Here is a 21,392-nt window from a genome sequence, read left to right as displayed (position 1 = left end):
TGATGTCTTCTCATTTTCCCCCTTTGCTCACTTTTCTGTTCTGTTTCTCCATATCTACATTCATTTCTGTTATCTGTGTCTCTCTGTCTCTCACTTCTGATTGATGGCACCTTACAAATTGCCTTAAAAAAATCATTATCTGACTGTCATGTTTATCATGTACTGGACAAAGATTGAATAAAGAGGTCTTGAAAATCAAATCAATCTCTCACTTCTGGGCGATAACATTTTTGCAGAATTCAGATTTCTAACTCTAACCCTTTCTAATGGTCTGATAACTGTGACTTTTCCTCGCTACAGGGATCTGACCTTGGCTTCGTACTCCTCAGCTTGTCTCAGGTTCCGTGGGAATCCACAGATCACCACATCCCTCCCCTGTCGCATGGACGACTCCACCGCCTCACACAGCATCTCCAGCAGTTTGTCCTGAAGTACGCACGCACACACACACGCACACACACACACACACACACACACACACACGCCCAATGCATAAACAAATATTATGCTATATTGATGCATAAGAAATTCATTCATATTGATATTGATTATTCATAGTTCACTTACAAGAAAAGCTCTCAAAGTGTGTGTGTGTGTGTGTGTGTGTGCGTGCGTGCGTGCGTGCGTGCGTGCGTGCCTACTGATGATGACCTTCAATCTGTCGTGCATTTCTTTTGAGGTAAGCCCAGTCTGTTCTGAAGACTGAAGTTGACGTCTTAGTCGTACACAAAGTGAATTTACTTCACTAACGTTACCTAATAGAATAATAAAACTAAAAGCCCTGAAAGAACTCTTTGAGGCTGTACTCTGTAGACTGGACATAGGTCAATACATGACATGAAGTGGACTGACGGAGTCAAAGAGAATATTAACGTGTCACTTCACAGCTCCGTTGCCAGGCAACAATACTGTAACATTTGATCATTTCAGAATCTCGCTGTGTCATCCTTACAGCTTCACACATCCAGCCCGGCAAGCTGTTTCTCAGTGGCTGGTCTTTGGGACCCCAGTCTTATAGTATTATATTATATTCAATCATGTACAAATGGAACCAAATAGACCTGTAAGGGTCCGCTTGGACCTACTGGTGGTCCCTGGACCTGATGTTGAGAACCAGCGCTGTAGACCTCTATGGAGTGTCACTGCCTTTGTGTGTGAACTTAGTTTTGTAATTTTGTTAACGTGGCCTACATCTGCAGTTGTGTGAAAGTAGCCTCGTGTAGCAATATCACTGCATGGATATTAGTCTCGTCCCTCTCAGTGTTAGATATTTTTGGTGCTAGCCACTCCTATACGCAGCAATGTGTGTCTGTATGTATGTACTGTATACGATACGATACAACTTTATTGTCAGCTTGCACTGAAATTTGTTTTGCGTCCATGACGTCACCATTCAAGATACAGACAAGACATACACACAATACATTACAAAATGATAGACATTACAGGACACAAATCACAGAAACAGACAGGAACAAGAACATATCCTCTGGTTTAACGATTTTGGTTTAAAAGCGGGACAGACTGATGTACAAAAGCGTTCCTTAGTCTGTTTTTCTTATAGGGACTCTAAACCGCCTCATGGAGGGCAACAGTTGATATTCATAATTTAAAACATGTAAGGGATCAGAAGAGATACTCTTCGCTAGTCTAAGCATGCTCTTGGTCTGGGCCTCTTTAAAGGAATGTAACACGACCTCAACAGGCCTACCTACAATTTTAGCGTAGATCTTAATTTAGCTAAGTTTGTTCTTATATACTATAGATAGGCTGTTAAACCAGGCCGTGCTACAGTACAACGTCAGTTTGAACAACAGACGTATAGAAAAGAGACAAGATCTGACTGCTACAGTAGCACCAAACGATCTAAGCTGCTGTATCCTTACAAATATAGTCAATATGAGAGGACCATGATAAGGTGGCGTCTATCATCATTCCCAGATATTTGTAAGATGGAACTTGTTCAATAGCTGAACCATGGATTGCCACCGACGGTGTTTTACCACCGGGAGCAGGACCAAAGATAATAATAACAAAACAATACTACAACATGACGTAACGATATCATCCGCTCCCGAGCGGATCATATACCGAAATGAAACAGAGACCAGGCTTTCCTCAGAGGTGGTGGAAAGCCTGGTGGGCGAGGTTAGAGTGCTATTGGTCTGTAATCATTGTGTTCTTTAGGATTTACCTTTTTTGGCAGTGGTTTTATGTGGGCGGTCAACCAAGCCTGTGGGATGGTGGATTGTCAACAATATGTTGAAAAATAGGATGCCAATACTGTGGCAAAATCCTTCAGAATAAGGGGGCTTATTATTATTTTAGCTTTTTTCGCGCTTAAACGCTGGAAAATGCACCTGGTTTCCTCCTCACTGATAGTTTTTTTGATTCATTGAAAATGGTGGGCCCTATTGTAAACAAGTGTAATGCTTTATGGTGTCGTCCACTCACAGTTAACAGTTTTTTTTTGTATTGAGTTGTACTTGAAATGTACTGTAATTCTGCTAACTGTTAATAAATCAATCAATCAATCAATCAATCATTAATTCTATCCCCACTAGAGGGCACCAACGCATCAAGTAGGTCTTTATCTAAGCCATGTTTACAGACTCAAAGGGAGAGAAGAAGCTGTTTAAATCATTAGCAAACACCAGCTCATTATCCGTCACAATTGGCTTATTGGAAGAAGACATACCGGTCATACTTTTCATAGTCTTTTAGGGTTGTTTGCTTGGATTGACTCCTCTAAACGCTGTCTGTGAGCCTGTTTCGCCTCCCTAATTTTCTTCTTTAATAGGTTCTTTCAAGCTTAATCACTGCGTGGATATTAGTCTCGTCCCTCTCAGTGTTCGATTTTTTTGAGTGGTGCTATGTATGTACTGTATGTACAGTATGTCTGTCTCTGTGTATGTCTGAGCACGGAAATAGCATTTCTTCACCACCAAGGGTCACTGTTGTGCAGCCTAACACACACATTGCAGTTTAAAAAATTGAGTGTGTCGTGGTCTCCAATGGATTTTTCATCAATGCTTTTTTCTTGCAGCTCCACATCTAAGTGTTGTATTCATTTTAGTGCTTGGAGCAGAATGGAGAAATCATCCGTCAAGGGCTTTTCCCATAAATATGAGGAGGTGATGAATATGACAACGTCACAACGCCCAACTCATGTAAGAAGGCTAAGGCCCAATCCCAATTGCCTCCCTCAAGCCCTGAGCCCTGAACCCTCATTGACTTTAGTGACGTCAGCTGTATAAGTGCTTGAGGGTGAGAGGCCGCCATTCATGACACTTTGCATCACTTTATAAAAACTGTCCTTATTCACAGCCAGTGCCTACCTACATGCTTGGCCTATTTTAGTATTTAAGCAGATAGTTTTATTATTAGTTTCATAATCACACTTTCCTGTGTGATAGGGGTTGTAATATTCATATATAATAATATTCATTATAAATTGCATTTCCATATTCTTTTACTTTGCTCATTAGTCATTTCTCATCATGTTTCCCTTATTATTATTATTATTATTATTGTTATTAAATATATAGCCTATCCTTCCATTCCGTCTCCAGTGAGAACAGTGAGAAAGCACTGTGTTTGTTGACATTCTAACCGCGATACATAACTAATTTGCATACTTAAATGATTGACGTTCGGAGGATCCCCCTCATTCCCCATGTAACGCTATGAACTGTGGGTAATTTATTTGCCAAAGTCGGCCAAAGTCAGCAACGATGCTGACTTTGGCAAAGGGCACATAAAGGGGCGGGGCTGAGCCCTCACTGACTTACCGAAATTTCAAATGGGACATCCCTCAAGCCCTCGCAGACTTCACATGAACACGCAGCTAAGTCAGTGAGGGCTCATTGAGTCAGCAAGGGAGTGGATTGGGATTGGTCCTAAGAAGCCCTACCCAGTAGGGGAGGGGAAGCCTCGCCCCTACGGGGACCATAGACTGTAAAGAAATATGGACAAAGCGTTCTCCGGGTCTGATATGGACGTAAGATGAAGCCTGTCAGTCCAATACTTTATGGTCATTCTTTTAATAAATGGGACCATCATTTTCCAAAAAGAATATTATGACATGAGAAATGAGACTTTAAACTAGTGACTGGAAGCAGAAAGTATTCATGACCATGTTTATTAAAGATGGAGTGCCACCATTTTTTTCCACCCTAAAACATGATCATCAGGTATTATTACAATATATGGGGGAAGAACTTTTTCCAAAAAGTGTACAGTATTTGTTAAAATCATGCTTTTATGTGGACACGCCCACCAGTTCATTAAGTATGCCTGGTTTGCCTGGTGAGGGGTGGTGATCCACCTGAACTGAAGCCACACCCACAGCTGTAGTTGTATGATAAAGGGGGAGGGGTTAGGGGAGGGGCTGATAGTGTGGTGTCACTATATTACTGTTTACTTCATTGGCCCGTTTGACTGTCAAGGGTTCAGCCTCCAGGAAGAAACCCTAAATACAAAGTCAATACACAATTGCGCATAAAAACAACTCCAGTCTGTCTAATTAAGTACTGTCACCTCATAGACACATGAAAAACTGGAAAAATACAAAGATTGTGGCACTCCATCTTTAAGGTAATAGAGTCTAGGTGAAGTTGGGCCCAAATACATGGACCTCTATGGAGCTATGGGTGACAGTGATGACAGTGCCAGTGCCAGTGATGACAGTGCCACAACAGGCCATTATATGAACTTTCAGGAAGTCAGGATTTGCTTCACACACTATTGGCTTCACTGCCTCCCTGGGGACCAGTGACTACTGGGCTTAGCTGCTGGATGCAAGGTAGGCTACTACAGATGTCTGGCAGATATAGTATTAGTCGGCGGTAGATTTCTTCCGCGTGCATTCTTGGAGCATTCTTGGAGTTGAATTATTAAGTTCTTCTTCACTGATGACTTCACTCACACTGCACTGCCTTTACAGAAACAATGACAGGAGAGCTTTTTCAGCTCTGTCATGACTGTCATGCTGTGCTGTGATTTTAAACAGTCATCAGGCAGCCAAAAAGTATTAACCTGGCTTCCTTCCAAGTTCCATCTCAGACAGGGCAGCTCTCTGCAGAGATGTCTGTTTGAAGTTGAACTGCCTGTTCCGGCTCAACCCAAACATGTCAGCCTTATACACAGTAGAACAGAGGTGCTTGCACATCAAGCTTGTAACAGAGAGGTTCTCTATTACTTATTTTGCACATGTATTTGTAACCATGATTGATTTAATTGCGCAGTATATTCATTGGCACTTTAGTAACTTGCACAGTGAATTTTGTACAGTCACTCATGATTTTATTGTTGAATGCATTGTTGTTTCCTGGAGATGGCCACTCAGCCAATGAGTTCCACCTGGGGAGACAAAGAAATGTTTGGGTTGTGGTAATCGTGTTGGGCAGGTGCAATATGTTGAGAAGTGCAATAATGTGGAGTTTTATTGTTGAGGTTTGATTGAATGCCTAACAATTGCCTGTGATGTGTTTCAGTAAAGATTGGGCTGGACCATATCAGGAATCAGGATAGCAGAGTAAGTAAGTACGTGCTGGGAGTAGAGAGCTTCCTGTATCAGTTGGTATTGTAATGTTCTTTTGGTGAATAAATACCTGCTAGTTGATCTTTCTTTACAAAGGCTGTACTAAAACTACAACCGCAAAGATGGTCATTCTCACAAAGCTACACATGTAATGTCCTGTAACGAACTACATTGACTTGAGTATTTACTTCTTTCTTGCTCTCAGCTGCAAGGAAACATCTGCAGGGACATCTTTATGTGTGCCTGCCTATATTGATACAGGACTTTGTGGTTAAATAGTGACAAGTTGATATTTCACAAAGCATAGCAGAACGGCCATCTTTAGACAGAGAATTCACATTGGCAATAGCTCTGTCATTCAAAACTTAAGGACAGCATGACAAGACATGCACTTACGCACAGCAAGAACATTTGAATGTGCGTACGTGCATGATTGTCATGCTGTCCTTAAGTTGCATGTGCATGTACACACCGGGCACACACACACCACACAGTCACCTTCATACACAAAATAGGCAAGTAAACAGAACCCTTTGAAAATGCGAGTAAGCAAAGGCAGGTTGTGTGTTTGTGATAGCCATGCGTTTTGATGTTAAATGTCAGGACACAAGGGTAAATCATTCCAATTAAACAGGCTAGTAGCAGCATGTTGGTCTGAAGTCATAGCAGGTGGCCCTAACAACCACTGGAAAGCTGCTGCGGATTCATGAATTGAAAATACATGTATGGCTATTTATATTATGCTCTTTAGCTGAAATATGGCCTTGGGGAAATACTGTACTACTGTTTATGGGTGGAAAACAACCGTTTCACCGTCCCTCCGCCTGTACAAAACAAACCGAGAGACATGGCTCCCAATGGACCACATATCAAGAGAATAGGGTGGGAAGCCACTTGAATGCAAAAAGGTAGGGCACTCGTTGAGATCATAAAACTATAGATATTGCAATGATAATGCTTTGTATTTGTTGGGGTGGCTCTGCTCCCTTGATGCTTCAGAACACATCCTCACAGATCTTCACAACCCCCCACATAATAATACACATTATGTCAGTATCATGGTCAGTATCATATTAGTGTCATTGTTGGGCATGGTCTGTATCATATGAAACCCTGAAGGGCAGACCCTTAATGCGCAGATATTAAAGAACATGATTCCTAATTTGAGGGGTTTGAAAGCAATTCCATTAATTTTAGTTTCACATGATCTCGAAAGGCAAACTCAGTGGATCCTGATATCGGACAACAAAGCATAAATCAACCAGTTTGGCTCCCGGCTGAAGTCTATTTCACACCTGACCGACCATGTGAATAATATTTCCCCGCCTCAGTGTGTTTGGATTTGTGAATAATTTAACCCATTCTGACCGGGCACCCATTTTGGTGTTGGCATCATGTTATGCTTTAGCTATTGAAAAATAGCAGATCTACAAGCTCATATCGCGCCACCGAGTGGCGCGATACGAGCTTGTAGGTCTGCTATTTTTGAAAAATCGAAGACACTTTTAGAATCTGATCTCAGGTCAGAATGGGTTAATAATGAAACTGTCAGGATGTAATAGACATTTTTAGAATCTGATCTTTGTTCTCGCTTTTGTCCAACTTTATTTATTTTACTTTATATTTGTCATAATAACAGCGTGGGTTGACCGGCTTCTCTGTGGATCTCAGTCATCAATGATGTATGCTCAGATGTATGACTATTTACAGTTACGGTTTCAGCCTGATCGGAGCCCTGTTCCAAGTTAAAGGTATATTCAGTGATTTCACTTAATTCAAATATCACTTATTTGTTTGTTTTGTTGTGATAATCCTCTACTATAGAGTGTGCTGACCATATAAGGAGTTCCTCCCTGTCCCCAGTTAACCCCTGGGTGTCAAAAAACCGTAGGTTTAGTTTTTGACTCTCTATCCTGATTGGATGAAAGGCTTTGGGGTCCCAGCCAAAAACGAAACCTAAGGTTTTTTGAGTGAAATCACTGAATATACCTTTAAAGATCAAAACACAATTACATTAAGTAAATTCTGGCACTGATCGGTCCAGTACTTTCAGAAAGTAACTCCAGACCTGCCTGCACGTTCCCACGCACTATTATGTCAGTAATACAGAATACTTCCTATAGGCTAGTCTATGACCTCTGTCATAATGACAGTATGACATAAGTAGTGTGACGTCAGTACCCATTGTCAGAGTACTTATGTCAGCATCATTTCTTTCTAGAAAAAGAAAAATTATGTAACCAACTAGTCAAATTGCCCTCTGCCACAACAACAAATTATGTTTACAATGATTGATTGTAAATCAATCAAGAGAGGACGGGCATTGATAATGGAAGTCATAAGGAGTCTTCCGTACTTTTGCCAGGGGGAGGTCGTCAAAGGATTCGGGAGAGGAAGTAAAGAACTGGGTATTGCTACTGCAAACTTTCCGGAGTCGGTGGTGGAACATCTCCCTGAAGACATCGGCACAGGAATCTACTATGGCTGGGCTTGCGTAGGAAACGGGGACATCCACAAAATGGTGATGAGCATCGGTTGGAACCCTTACTACAAAAACACAAAGAAGTCCATGGAGACACACGTGATGCACACGTTCAAAGAGGACTTTTATGGACGGACTCTCCGTGTTGCAATGGTGGGCTACCTTCGTCCTGAGAAGGACTTCACCTCACTCGAAGATCTAAAAGTGGCGATAAACAACGACATAGAAGAGGCCATGATGAAGCTAGAACTCCCAGAACATCTCAAGTTGAAGGAGGACAACTTCTTCACCACGGCCCTAAACACTTCAACCACACCCACGGCTTCATCATCATGATCATCACAGACGATCTGACGATCATCAATGGTCACTGGCAGACAGATCTGCACACACCAATACCATACTCACACTGCCCATCCTGCACTTATTGTCTATGATCAATGCATCAACTGACATTTTTGAGCGGTGCATCCGCTCCATTACAGAGCTATGTCCGTCCGTCCGTATGTCCGTCCGTCCGTCTCTGTCTGTATGTCCAAACACTTAAAGTGGCCAGTACAGCACAGACTAATGTGGCACAGAGTACACTACAGTACGAGCCCTGGGCCGTTCCTGGGGGTCTGGATTGTTCCGGGGACCGTTTCTTGTTTCTCGTCTTTCCTGCTTGAAAGAAGGAATACTGTGACAACTGGGAGTCAATTGTGACCAATCACAGAGTGTTCACTTTGAGGTCTCTGGGAATATATGACTAGTTATCTTGGACTGCATTGAGGCACATTGAATGGTGCCGTGTCATTAGGTTCATTGTTCCGAAATGACTATCCCTATCTCTAACCCTAACCCTAAACATAACCGCAAGCATGGGAGCAGTGCATGTTCGGACTAACGGGACTTAGGATCTATGGGCAGATCCCCATTGAATTCCTACAGTAAAGTAGCCTTGAGATGGACTCCACCTAGAAAGACTAAACAAGAGTGGCTAGAAATAGACTGCCCGAGAAACTGTGACCTCGTAACTGGAAATGTATCCTGGGGGCGACATACTAAATCCAACACAGGTTGTGCTTATAACTACGCCCCCGGGCAAGTTACGTTTACTGAGGTTACGGTTAGGTTTAGGTATAGTTTTACTGAGGTTAGGGTTAGGTTTAGGTATAGTTTTACTGAAGTTGAGGTTAGTAAAAATCTAAACATTTTTGTAAAAAAAACGATGATGTCACTGGTGTAGAAAAAAACTGTGATATAACTTGATTATTACTGAGGACCTATTATATGATGATAGGTTGAAAAGTGGTGAAGTGGTCCTTTAATCTTTGTAAAATAGACAATCTACGTGCCATCGGGTTATTTAAAAATCACAAGTGAAGTCAGGGGCGCTCTTATCATCGTACATCATCTCATTCCGGGCCAATCAGAATTTGCGTCCTCACCTTCGTCTTCTGTTGTGCAATGTTTGTGTAAACACAAACATTGCGTAACACAAAGATTGTCCATTCATTGTCAATGGCATTTAATGTTTGTGTTAGGACAAAGTTTGTGTTTACACACACACCAAAATCTGGACATAGCCCCCCAAAAAGATAATATAACACAGGGGGGAATTTGACTGACATCATAGTGACGACACAACGTTCAATCATCTTGGCTTAAAAAGCAGACGACACAGTGTGAATGGACAGAAATCAAGCAAGCCTTTAACAACTGTAAGAGGAACTGATCGAGATCACATCCATAGTCTTAAAATTGTACTGGTAATCAAACTGTAACCATTCCAGTTATTGCTTAAGGTCACACATCATTAGCGAGATTCTTGACCCATTTACAGCTCAAGAATAGCAGCAGCTTTGACAACGAACCGCTGCCAACAACAATGAGTAAACAGCACAGCGACTCAGAAGAACCAAGACCTACAGACAATCAACCATTTACCAATACTTCAACTCAATCCGAGGTAAAGAGACGTCACATCTGTAAACAATGCGTCAAGAGTTTCAGCAACTGCAGTAGCTTGGCGAGACACCTGCGTGTCCACACTGGACAAAGACCTTTTCACTGCTCACAGTGTGACAAGAGTTACACTGTGTCAGAAAGCCTGAAGATACACCAGCGCATTCACACGGGGGAAAGACCATTCCGTTGTGCACGTTGTGACAAGAGCTTCATTCAGTCAGGTCACCTGAAGACACACCAGCGTGTCCATACCGGAGAAAGACCTTTCCACTGCGCACAGTGTGGACATAATTTCAGATTTATAGTTAGCCTGAAGAAACACCAGCTGGTCCACGCTGGGGAAAAGCAGTTCCACTGCAAACAGTGTGACAGGAGTTTCAATGTGTTGCGTAGCCTGAGGAGACACCAGCGTGTTCACACTCCACAACTCTGTCCTCCAGAGGAGGCACAAACCATTTGAAGAAACGTGTCTGAAACACTACCAGACAGCTCGGATGAAACGTGGTCTGAAACACTAATAGACAGACACCCCAGATGAAAGACCATGAGCCAAATATCTACAAAGCGGTGCTCAGTGGAAAGCAGAATATGGCATCGTCAATTAGACATAATTCTTGGGATCTGGAACAATGACTGAAACGGATTTGGAATATATACAGTATGTGACTGGAACTGGTGGAATGTGACTATTTTGGAGATTCTGAAAGACTTTCTTTCTTCTCTTTTTTCAAATTAAAGAAGTTTTATGCTGCGTTCACACTGGCAGATACAAAAGATGTAAAGTTACAAAGCTACACAGCCTATTTGTAGCTTTGTATCTTTGTAGCTGAAGTTGAAACCAGCTCAACATTTTTGTAGCTGTCGTATCTTTGTATCGTCATGTCGCTGCCACCTTTGATTTACGAGTGGCCCAGTTTCTTAAATCAAAGAGTGACCTCCTAAGATGATTTTTACCAAATTTCACGCTTGTAGCCTATATCACCATTTGAACATTTCTCCCAAAATATAGTCAAACCAGGAAGTTATGTGGGAACGCCTACTGAGTGGCAAAAACTACTTTCTGGCCTTGACAGCCCATACATCCAAACAGAAAAGTCCAATATGATTGCATTTAACAACGTTAAACTCACTTTGCCACTCGATTTGCCATTCACTTTATGCATGCACATACCCTCTATTACTGTTATCTCTAATGTCATTTGAGCAAACATACAACAAGCCAAGCATTTCTTTCATAATTATAATGGGCTATATGCAAAAGTAGGGAAGGGGGCCCAAGTTCTTTCCAATTATAGCCCAATGAAGTGCGCTACCTCTGGTAGCTGCTCCCCTCTCTCCAGGACGTCCCGCAGGTAGCGCCCCCTCTCGCTGTGGGACTGTAGCTCACAGCACAGCAGCTCGCCTGCTGTGACACGACGCACACCAAACTTCTCCTCCAACCTCTCACACTGGACAGCCTTCCCCGAGCCTGGACCTCCTGAAATCACACACACACGATTACCAAGTTGGTGTTGCTGTTGGTGTGCGTGGGTGAGTGGAGTGACTGGAGGGGCATGCGTTCTTAACTGGCATATCTGCCTAGTCTTCTATGCCATAAATCTACAAACTCTGCAATAAAGCAAAGCCATTTTATGCACAAAATATTTATACTATAGCAGAAACACGTGTACTATAGCAGCAGTACTATAGTAACAGCACCCAGTACTTTTGCGACCAGAGGTCGCAGTTAACTGTGAAATTTTGTTTGTCCCGACATCTAACCCACAATCCCCGTCACTCACCAACCCTCATATACGGGAATGTCCCCCATATATGGTCACGCATTGTGATATCACGTCTAGTCATGTCTCCAAGACACACTATATATACTGTCACAATTAAGCCCATATATGGAGATCCCTGATGTTATCAATATTAGTATATATTATGGATATATGTTAGAACCTGTTCTGACACATTCCATATGTTGATCATTCCCCATCCATCCATCCTCCCTCTTCAATGTCTCTCTTTTGACTGATACCTGTCCATTTAAAGTTAAACTAGACGGGCCTGCCCCAAAGTTATTTGTGCAGCCTGTGAAAACTAGTTCTCAATAGATGGAGCTATATGGAGCTGACCTGACATTCCATATCTTGATCTGACCTCATAAAACCCTGTACACAAGATACGCTCCATATATGGCCAGTGCATGCAACCTCGTCCTTCAGGGCGAGGTCGCTTCTCGCCCCCATGCGTCTTACCGCCTGGTATACTATACTTAGTAGTCACAGTAGTAGTCACATCTACATTTCTGAATAAATAAAAAAAGAGCAAAAATGTAATAAGCAGAACGTAAAAAAAAAACGCACGCACGCACGCACGCGCACACACACACACACACACACACACACACACACACACACACTGTCACAGACACACACACACACACACACACACACACACAGTGTCACAGACACACACACACACACACTTGTGTAAAGCCCAAACCGCACTAATGATTCACCACACAACTCCTTGCAATATGCAACTACTTGCAATGCAACCATTATCCCCAGTTACAAGCATAGATATATTTAAGAAAGGCTAGATGACTCACCCGCGCTGCTGGCCATTGGAGATCTACGGGGCACCGAGCGGCCATCTTACTGCGGGGCAGCATAACATTGTGTCTATGGAGAATGTACTTTTTAAATAACTATAACTTGCTCAATTTTCAACCGATTTTCAAACGGTTTGGTTTTTTTATTAAACGTCAGAGACGTCCGCATACTATGCTTTTATATGACGTTAATATAAAAAAATATCATTAAGCCGATAAGCATCCTGAATCATAGCCACGTTGATAACGTTTGTAATAAACCAACCCGTTTGTAAATCCGTACAAGATTATTCGTATTTTTGTTTTTGAGCTGCCATAGAACATACTGTACTGTAGCCCCGAAGCAAGATGGGTGCCGGGTGAACTACGTCGGAGCCATCTAGCCTTTATATACCGGAAGTTGCAAGGAGTTGCATTGGTGTGGTTGACCTTAAAACTGTTTTTTTTTTGCAAGGAGTTTCATTGGTGTGGTTGACCTTAAAACTGTTTTGTTGCAAGGAGTTGCGACTAGTTTCATGGAGTTGCAACTAATGTGGTTTGGGCTTAAGATACCTTGTATCTATATCCTATATTAAATGTGGCCCATACGTTGACAGTGGGTATGAAATGTCTCAAAACGTGACATGTTACATATTCACATTTCAATGTTAATGGATGTGAATTGTTTGTCTTGGCTGGGTTACATAACAGACATGACATACAGTACATATCACATTTAGAAAAATCCAGATATAAACGATGTTTTTGTATAGATTTGAAGAAAAATGTTTTAAGGGGAACAGTGAGAAACTGTATGGTATTATATATTCTTGTAGCCCAGTGCAATGTTTTCAGTAAAACCATGCTGTTTGAACGCACGCACGCACATCTGCACTGCACTGGGCCACCCTGCCTGAGGGTTAGTCACTCATGCAGAAAACACAGAATGACAGAGTATGGAGATGGATGGAAGGATGAGAGACTGTGGAAAACAGACAGAAGTGGAAGAAAGAAAGTGTGTGTGTGTGTGTGTGTGTGTGTGTGTGTGTGTGTGTGTGTGTGTGTGTGTGTGTGTGTGTGTGTGTGTGTGTGTGTGTGTGTGTGTGTGTGTGTGTGTGTGTGTGTGTGTGTGTGTGTGTGTGTGTGTGTGTGTGTGTGTGTGTGTGTGTGTGTGTGTGTGTGTGTAGGGGGTCTACTACTGCCTGAGGCTCAGGGACAATCTTCTCTCTAGCAGAGTGTAGCACACATGTTTTCAAAGAGGTGGGGCTGGGGGCTGCCAAGTAGGACAATTTCTTTCTTTTCAACAGGGGGTCCGAGATCCCTAGATGCTCCACAGAGTTACTACAGGGGGGCTGACCAAATGTTTGTATGTGATAGGAACATTTTTACGGTTTGTAAATTAGCCACTTAATCCTATAACATCCCTACTCTGAGCCAATGTAAACGTGCTGCAGTGCGACGTGTTGTGAGCTTGTACATAGATTGGCGAATAGATTTGCTGTAGACTAGAGTGAAACTAGAAAAAGTGCCCTTCTGGGCACAGGTCTCCACCAGGAGGATAGGAGTGTGTGTGATGTTTGTCAAAATGTTGAGGAGTAATATAAACATGTTTTTTAGTTTTTTGCAACAATGTTCTTCATTTTGTTTTTGTTGAGCCAAATCACTCATAGCATCTCTGAGGATAGAATTTTGGATGAGCAGGACATGTGCAGCATTTTGTACAAAACGGGCTACTCCTGAAAACTTTGGAAGGCAATCTTAGCCAATCAGTGTAGAATCTGAGAAATCCAACAGGATCGTCTTGATCACATGACTACAGAGATCATGTGTACGGATTTGCGTGAGATTTTTTGATGAAATCTGTGCGATTAACATAAACTTGTGTTTTGCAGAAATCGGCCTCATGGTGGCGCTATAACCGGCAGATGTGGAGGGATGCAGGGAAAATGTTTTTCCATGGCCTCTAGGGATACATAAGTTGTATACAGATCGATGCAATTATAAGTAAAAACAGGAATTGCCCTGTTATAGCACCACCGTGAGGCTGATTTGGAAAAAAATTAGTGGCATGTCGTCGGCCTAGTGGAAATGTGCGTGTATTATTTCATGGAAATTGCACACTGTGTTTGTGATTTGTGGCATTTTGTTCGAAACGGACGAATCATGTGAACTTTGGAAGCCAATCAGGATGGAAGATGGGAAATGGTGCAGATCCCTGTTGATCGCATGACTATGGAGATAGTGTATACCAAATTGTGTGATGTATGGATAAAATGTTTACTAGTTATCTACAGAAATGTGTTTTGCCTAAATCAGCCTCATGGTGGCGCTATAACAGGCCATGAGGAATATTTGGGGCAGAGACGGACGGACGGTTGGACAGACGCACGCACGGACGGACTGAGTGCAAAACATACTCTCTCCCCATGCCTTCGGCCTGGTGGAGACAAAAAGAGTAGACCAAGTGCAGAGCCAAAGCTCTAGTTTTCTACGTATTGAGGGTTTAAGTGCTAAATGTCTGAAATATTAACTAGGGCTGGGTCGTTTTGGAACCCCTGGTCTAGTTCTGCAAGTATTGACATTATGCACCTCCACGTCATTAACCAGCACTAGACAATCCCCCAGTCAAAGAGAAATTCAAACATCAAATACATTTCCCCATTTCAAGACAAAAATAAATTCATAACTAATTGGCACCCCACTGTACTGTGGCCAGTGTGGCTGTTGCTAGGTGATTTCATGATACGGCTGGTACACTCGTGATGGGATCAGTGTTAGCCAGGTACAGTGCATCGTCATAGCCATAGTAATACAGTGGTTTTCAACCAGTGGTCCTAGAAGGGGTTCCAGGTAGTCCCCAGCTAAAAGATGGAGAGTTGATAACTAAATGGACCCTTATAGACACTCTCGATAGTTCAATTATTATTAAACTAATAACTAATACTGTATGTAATGTACATACAGTAACTTAATTCATAAGAAGTCTACACAATTAAGAGAATGGAGAAGAATTGTTATTTTGATCGTTTGCCTTTTATCTATCCTATGGTACCAACATCAATACAGCATGGAATTATGTGGACAAAATCGTATCCAATGACGAGAAATTAGTTTTGGGTCTGAAGAGGCTAAAATCTCATCAAATGGTTGTCCGTGGCTCAAATTCCCAATAAATAATGGACCTCGAGTTAAAAACCACTGCAGTAATACAACTCACGGTGAACTCATATTCATCATTAATATTCTCCTTGAGTTTGTAGGTGTCATCATCTGTCTGCGGTCTATGGCACCTGTCTCACCTATCAGACAGCTGTCTTATCGATGTCTGATGAAACACGGAGCGGTAAGACAGCTCCAATTCATTTTCAATGGGAGTCACGTGGTTTGATGAGATAAACTTGTTTCATGGCACAATGTGCCTCGTCACCATTTCTTAGAGCCAGCGAGGTCATAGGCATGGCAGTCAAGATGGAAGAGGTCCCGACCCTATCGTGGCATTGATTAATTCGTTCATTGTACATTCAGTCCATTTTCTCAGACGGAATTTATTCATAGTCCATCGCATCGCAGACTGAACCTTCCTCGCATCCTTCAACGGGACATGAAATAATAATCGAGGTCTACGGCTGTGAAACCATCACCAAAGTCAGACTGGCTTCAACCCTGTATTCAAAGAGTGTGTGTGTGTGTGTGTGTGTGTGTGTGTGTGTGTGTGTGTGTGTGTGTGTGTGTGTGTGTGTGTGTGTGTGTGTGTGTGTGTGTGTGTGTGTGTGTGTGTGTGTGTGTGTGTGTGTGTGTGTGTGTGTGTGTGTGTGTGTGTGTGTGGATATGCGGGGAAACGCTTATAAAATGAATACAAACCCTATTTTTTTAGGGGCGCTAGCTTTGAGGGTTTGTGTAAACACAAACATTGAAGACGAAAGTGTGTAAACACAAACATTGAATGCAAATTGGGATTGGCCAGAATCAGATGATGACGATAAAAGCAGCCCTCACTTCACACAGCTGTGATTTTTTTATATTACAGAAGAGAGCCATAAGAATAATAAATAGATCTGAATATTATATCAGAAAACTGTTTTATTAGCCTTCAAAGCACAACGGAAATTGATTCCAATCTGCATTCAGAAACTGCCAAATGAAAGACATTTAAGAAAAAATATGTCCGATAACGACCTATATGGAATAGTTGTGATAACGACTTAAAATGTGCAATTCAATCATTATAAATCATTTAACCTGCTCCAAATTGAAGTTTCATATTCTTATATATGAATCCTATTATCCTGGACTATCAGTGTGGATATTGCAATGGCTGGTCAAAAGAGGAAATTCTTTGCAGCCAATTACAGAAAAGGATTGTGAGGGAATATAGAATGAAGGCAAGAGACAGAGAAGAGAGAGGGAACATAAAACCATATCGTTGCTGTCGGATGGAAACCTTGTAAGTCCAAAACCGTCCCTATTTTAGAAATGATTTAAAATAGTTAATCGATCTACAATCCTCAAGGCGCTGTGAGCTTGTAGATCTGCTATTTTCAGTACTTTTGTAGGAAGTGAGTATGCGGTGCAAGCAATTTGCTTTGGTGTGTGCGCGGCGCACCCATAGTCCATCATGAAGCATGAAGTGAATTAGGGCATCCCAGAACATACTGCCAACAGTAGAGTCAACTCCAAAGCAGACATGATAAGAATTTGTTTGGACATTTGTATTTTGTGTTTTACCAATCTAGATCACATATTCATGAATTGAAAACGTATGAGATCAAAGCAGAGATTAAAATGCTATATTATGCGATGAGTTTAGCAGTCTGGTATGGCCTGTGGCTAAATGGCATGTGACAACTCTCCAGTGTAGGCTTTAATGCTGTAAGCTTTATATTTTACTCTGTTTTGAACCTCTGTATTGTCCTCAAACACTTTTTTAATAATCTCGTGAATTGAGTGAGACAGAAACCATATAACTGAGCTGAGATGCACTTTGACTGAGGCAATTCCTCACCCGTGAGTATGATGTGCTGAAAATGTCTGCTGTGTGAATATGGTCAATAAAGTTACTTGGGCAGAGTGGCAGTACGTAACACAGTGTTGCCCACCGTTGCACACAGAGAATAGGTCAATAATGCAGCAGATCGATTTCTAACAACCACAAGACCTCCATTTTTAAGCTTCTTTTACATTGGCTGTCAATTATTCCTGCCAGGAGGCCGGAACTTACGTACGTATGTACGCACATACGTCAGACCGGCCGTCGGTCCGTACATATACTGTAGGTCCGTCCATCCGCCACTGTAAAACATCTTCTTCAAAAGTCACTTGTATACAGGTGTTTTTTTGTATCATTCTTCTCCAGGCTGTTGTTATTACTTGTGTGAGCAGAGCGCGCAGGTACTCTTTTCGGCTGCGTAGGTCGGTGACTGGCTCGGCCAATCAGGGATTGGTGGTCCCCTTGACCAATCAGGGATTGTGTATCTTTGGTGGCGTCGCTCGGCCAATCCAATCAGGAATTGTATATTTTTGGTGGCGTCGCTCGTCCAATCAGAGCGCAAGTTGGGAGCTTGCTGCGTATGTCGGTGGCCGCCTCGGCCAATCGGATTGGCATATTCTGGAGCGGGCGGGGGAGAAGGGGTCGCGCGGTTTGTGTGTGTGTGTGTAATGTAAGTGTGTAAATGCCTAAAGTGTGTGTCTGTGTGTGTGCGCGTGCGCGCGCATGTGCATGTGTGTGTGTGTGTACACATGTGTGTGTGAATTAAACCATCACAGCTGTGTTCGTGATGAGAGCCAAAGTGACAGATGGAATGTATCGGGGAGAGATGGAACAGTGAGAATAGAATACGACATGAGTCAAGTATGAGAGACGAGGAGTGTCAGAGGGAGAAGGTCAAAAATGGAATCATGTGGATCTGGGTACACACATGGGAACAGCATGGATCCAATGTGTGTCTTAGACTTCATATAGGCTAGCCAGCCTGTGATCATTCATATGTGACGTACACATCATAATCTACAGAATGTATACGTGATATCTGATGTGTAATGAAAATGTGTTTGGGTGTAATGCATTTTAGATGACAAACTATGCTGCAAAGTCACATGTAAATAATGTAAAAACTAAAATGTCAAAAACTATTGCAATGTTATATAAAATTACAACCAAATCCATCCTTTGTCAGTAATTACTCTAATTGCTGTGTTGTTCAGTCATAGTTCCATTAATACAGTACATTATCTATTGTGTGGAGATATGCGGGGAAACGCTTATAAAATGAATACAAACCCTATTTTTTTATAGGGGCCCTCCTATGTCCAGCTTTGAGGGTTTGTGTAAATACAAACATTGAAGACGAAAGTGTGTAAACACAAACATTGAAGACAAAAGTGAGGACGCAAATTGTGATTGGCCAGATCAGATGATGTATGATGATAAAAGCACCCCTCACTTCACACAGCTGTGATTTTTTTATATTAGAGAAGAGAGCCATAAGAATAATAAATAGATCTGAATATTATATCAGAAAACAGTTTTATTAGCCTTCAAAGCACAACAGAAATTGATTCAAATCTGCATTCAGAAACTGCCAAATGAAGGGTGTGCAATTCAATCTATAAATCATTTAACCTGTTCCAAATTGCAGTTTCATATTCTTATATATGAATCCTATTATCCTGGACTATCAGTGTGGATATTGCAATGGCTGGTCAAAAGAGGAAATTCTTTGCAGCCAATTACAGAAAAGGATTGTGAGGGAATATAGAATGAAGGCAAGAGACCGAGAAGAGAGAGGGGTGGTGGTGAAAGGGAACATAAAACCATATCGTTGCTGTCGGAAAACCGTCCCTATTTTAGAAATGATTTAAAATAGTGAAACCTCAAGGCGCTGTGAGCTTGTAGATCTGCTATTTTCAGTACTTTTGTGCAACACTCTTGTATGATGAAGTATGGCAATGATAATAATAAACAAAACATAACATTGAAAGATGGAGATACAATGTTTCTGCCAGACAGTGTGTGTGACACTACAGACAGTCAGACAGACAGACAGACAGACAGACAGACATGAGAGGTGTACACAGTACACACACAGGCTTAAATGGCAGCCTGCATTAGCATATCCCTCAGACATCAGCACTCGCTCGACGCTCGCTACAGTAACACGGGAACTACATGAACACAGATATTACCTGTCCATCTATGAATCTCTATCAATGTCTTGTGGCATCTCTAAGGTTTCTTTGGAAATCTGTCTGCTTTTCAGAAAGTGAATTAGAAAACACGACTGCCTGCCCCAAGTATGCGGTGCAAGCAATTTGCTTTGGTGTGTGCGGCGCACCCATAGTCCATCATGAAGCATGAAGTGAATTAGGTCATTCCAGAACATACTGCCTGCAGTAGAGTCAACTCCAAAGCAGACATGACAAGTGGCTTTGACTTGTTTTGACATTAAATTGTATTTTGTGTTTTACCAATCTAGATCACATATTCATGAATTGAAAACGCATGAGATCAAAGCAGAGATTAAAATGCTATATTATGCGATGAGTTTAGCAGTCTGGTATGGCCTGTGGCTAAATGGCATGTGACAACTCTCCCGTGTAGGCTTTAATGCTGTAAGCTTTATATTTTACTCTGTTTTGATCCTCTGTATTGTCCTAAAACACATTTTTTTATAATCTCGTAAAGTGAGTGAGACAGAAACCATATAACTGAGCTGATGCACCTTGACTGAGGCAATTCCTCACCCGTGGTATAGTGGTAATATGGTCAATAAAGTTACTTGGGTTGAGCAGAGTGGCAGTACGTAACAGTGTTGCACACCGTTGCACACAGAGAATAGGTCAATAATGCACGATTCCTAACAACCACCATTTTTAAGCTTCTTTTACATTGGCTGTCAATTATTCCTGCCAGGAGGCCAGAACTTACGTACGTACGTACGTACGCACATACGTATGTAAAAGCGATGGTTCCGAGGGACAACACCGACATATGTGGATGACGTAACCAATTGTAACCAGGGGGGCAGTCAGCCAGATATTTCGTGAAGCCTCATTTGAAATCGGTAGTTCATATAATGGCCTGTTGTGGCGCTGGACTGGACCCAAAAAGCCCCATAGCTCCATAGAGGCCCATGTATTTTGGCCCAACTTCACCTAGACTGTCTTAATAAACATGGTCATGAATACTTTCTTCTTCCAGTCACTAGTTTAAAGTCTCATTTCTAATGTCATAATATTCTTTTTGGAAAATTATGGTCCCATTAATTAAAAAAATGACCATAAAGTCGCGTATGTTCTGAGGGGCGTGGCTACCGTTACAGTCTATGATCGGGATTCCCCTCCCACTCAAGAGTCTTCTCCTCCCACTCGAGTCAAAATAAAAACCAACAGAGAAGAAGGGGGGAAGTCCCGCCTCGTTGTCTGGGCAGCCAATGACCAGCTGGTCCAAAACGAAGCCAGCCAATCGCAACACACCTGTCAATTGTGTGCGCCATAATGTTTGTGCTTCCCAAACATCGACTGTTCCCAAAGGATGTTTTTATATTTTCAGTCTAGCTTTTCCTCGTGTAAAAGTGGCGATATTTTACATAACATTTGTTTTCTGCCAGAACTTTCACATGGATAGGAAACTAGAGGACAATATCTGACTCAAAGTCTTAGGAATTAATTACTGGGTGAATAGTATAATCTCCTATACTGCTGCAATATTTGAAGGAAGCCGAATAAAAAGTTTGACTCTTATGCACCCGTATACATTCATTCAAGCACTGCCCCTTTAAGGGCAGTGCATAAGGGGTGGCCAGGTCATGTGGCATTGTGGCCTCATGTTTGGCAGAAGC

At 42.0% G+C, this 21,392-nt stretch overlaps 1 protein-coding gene across 3 annotated transcripts in view; it reads right to left on the bottom strand.

Annotated features, from left to right (window-relative positions):
- Positions 1-21,392, bottom strand: part of ak5 (adenylate kinase 5) — a 62,921-nt gene that overhangs the window by 2,554 nt on the left and 38,975 nt on the right. For all 3 annotated transcript variants that reach the window (XM_083781222.1, XM_083781221.1, XM_083781223.1), the window contains 2 exons: positions 11,288-11,451; positions 310-426 (listed from right to left, as the gene is read on the bottom strand). In XM_083781222.1, the coding sequence (XP_083637348.1) occupies positions 310-426; positions 11,288-11,451 (281 nt within the window). The remainder of the gene's footprint in view (positions 1-309; positions 427-11,287; positions 11,452-21,392) is intronic.

Source organism: Protomyctophum parallelum (assembly GCF_964188405.1).
Source record: "Protomyctophum parallelum genome assembly, chromosome: 14".
NCBI classification, from domain to species: Eukaryota; Metazoa; Chordata; class Actinopteri; order Myctophiformes; family Myctophidae; genus Protomyctophum; species Protomyctophum parallelum.
Note: the sequence above shows the minus strand (reverse complement) of the source record. Positions and strands in the feature narration are given on the sequence as shown.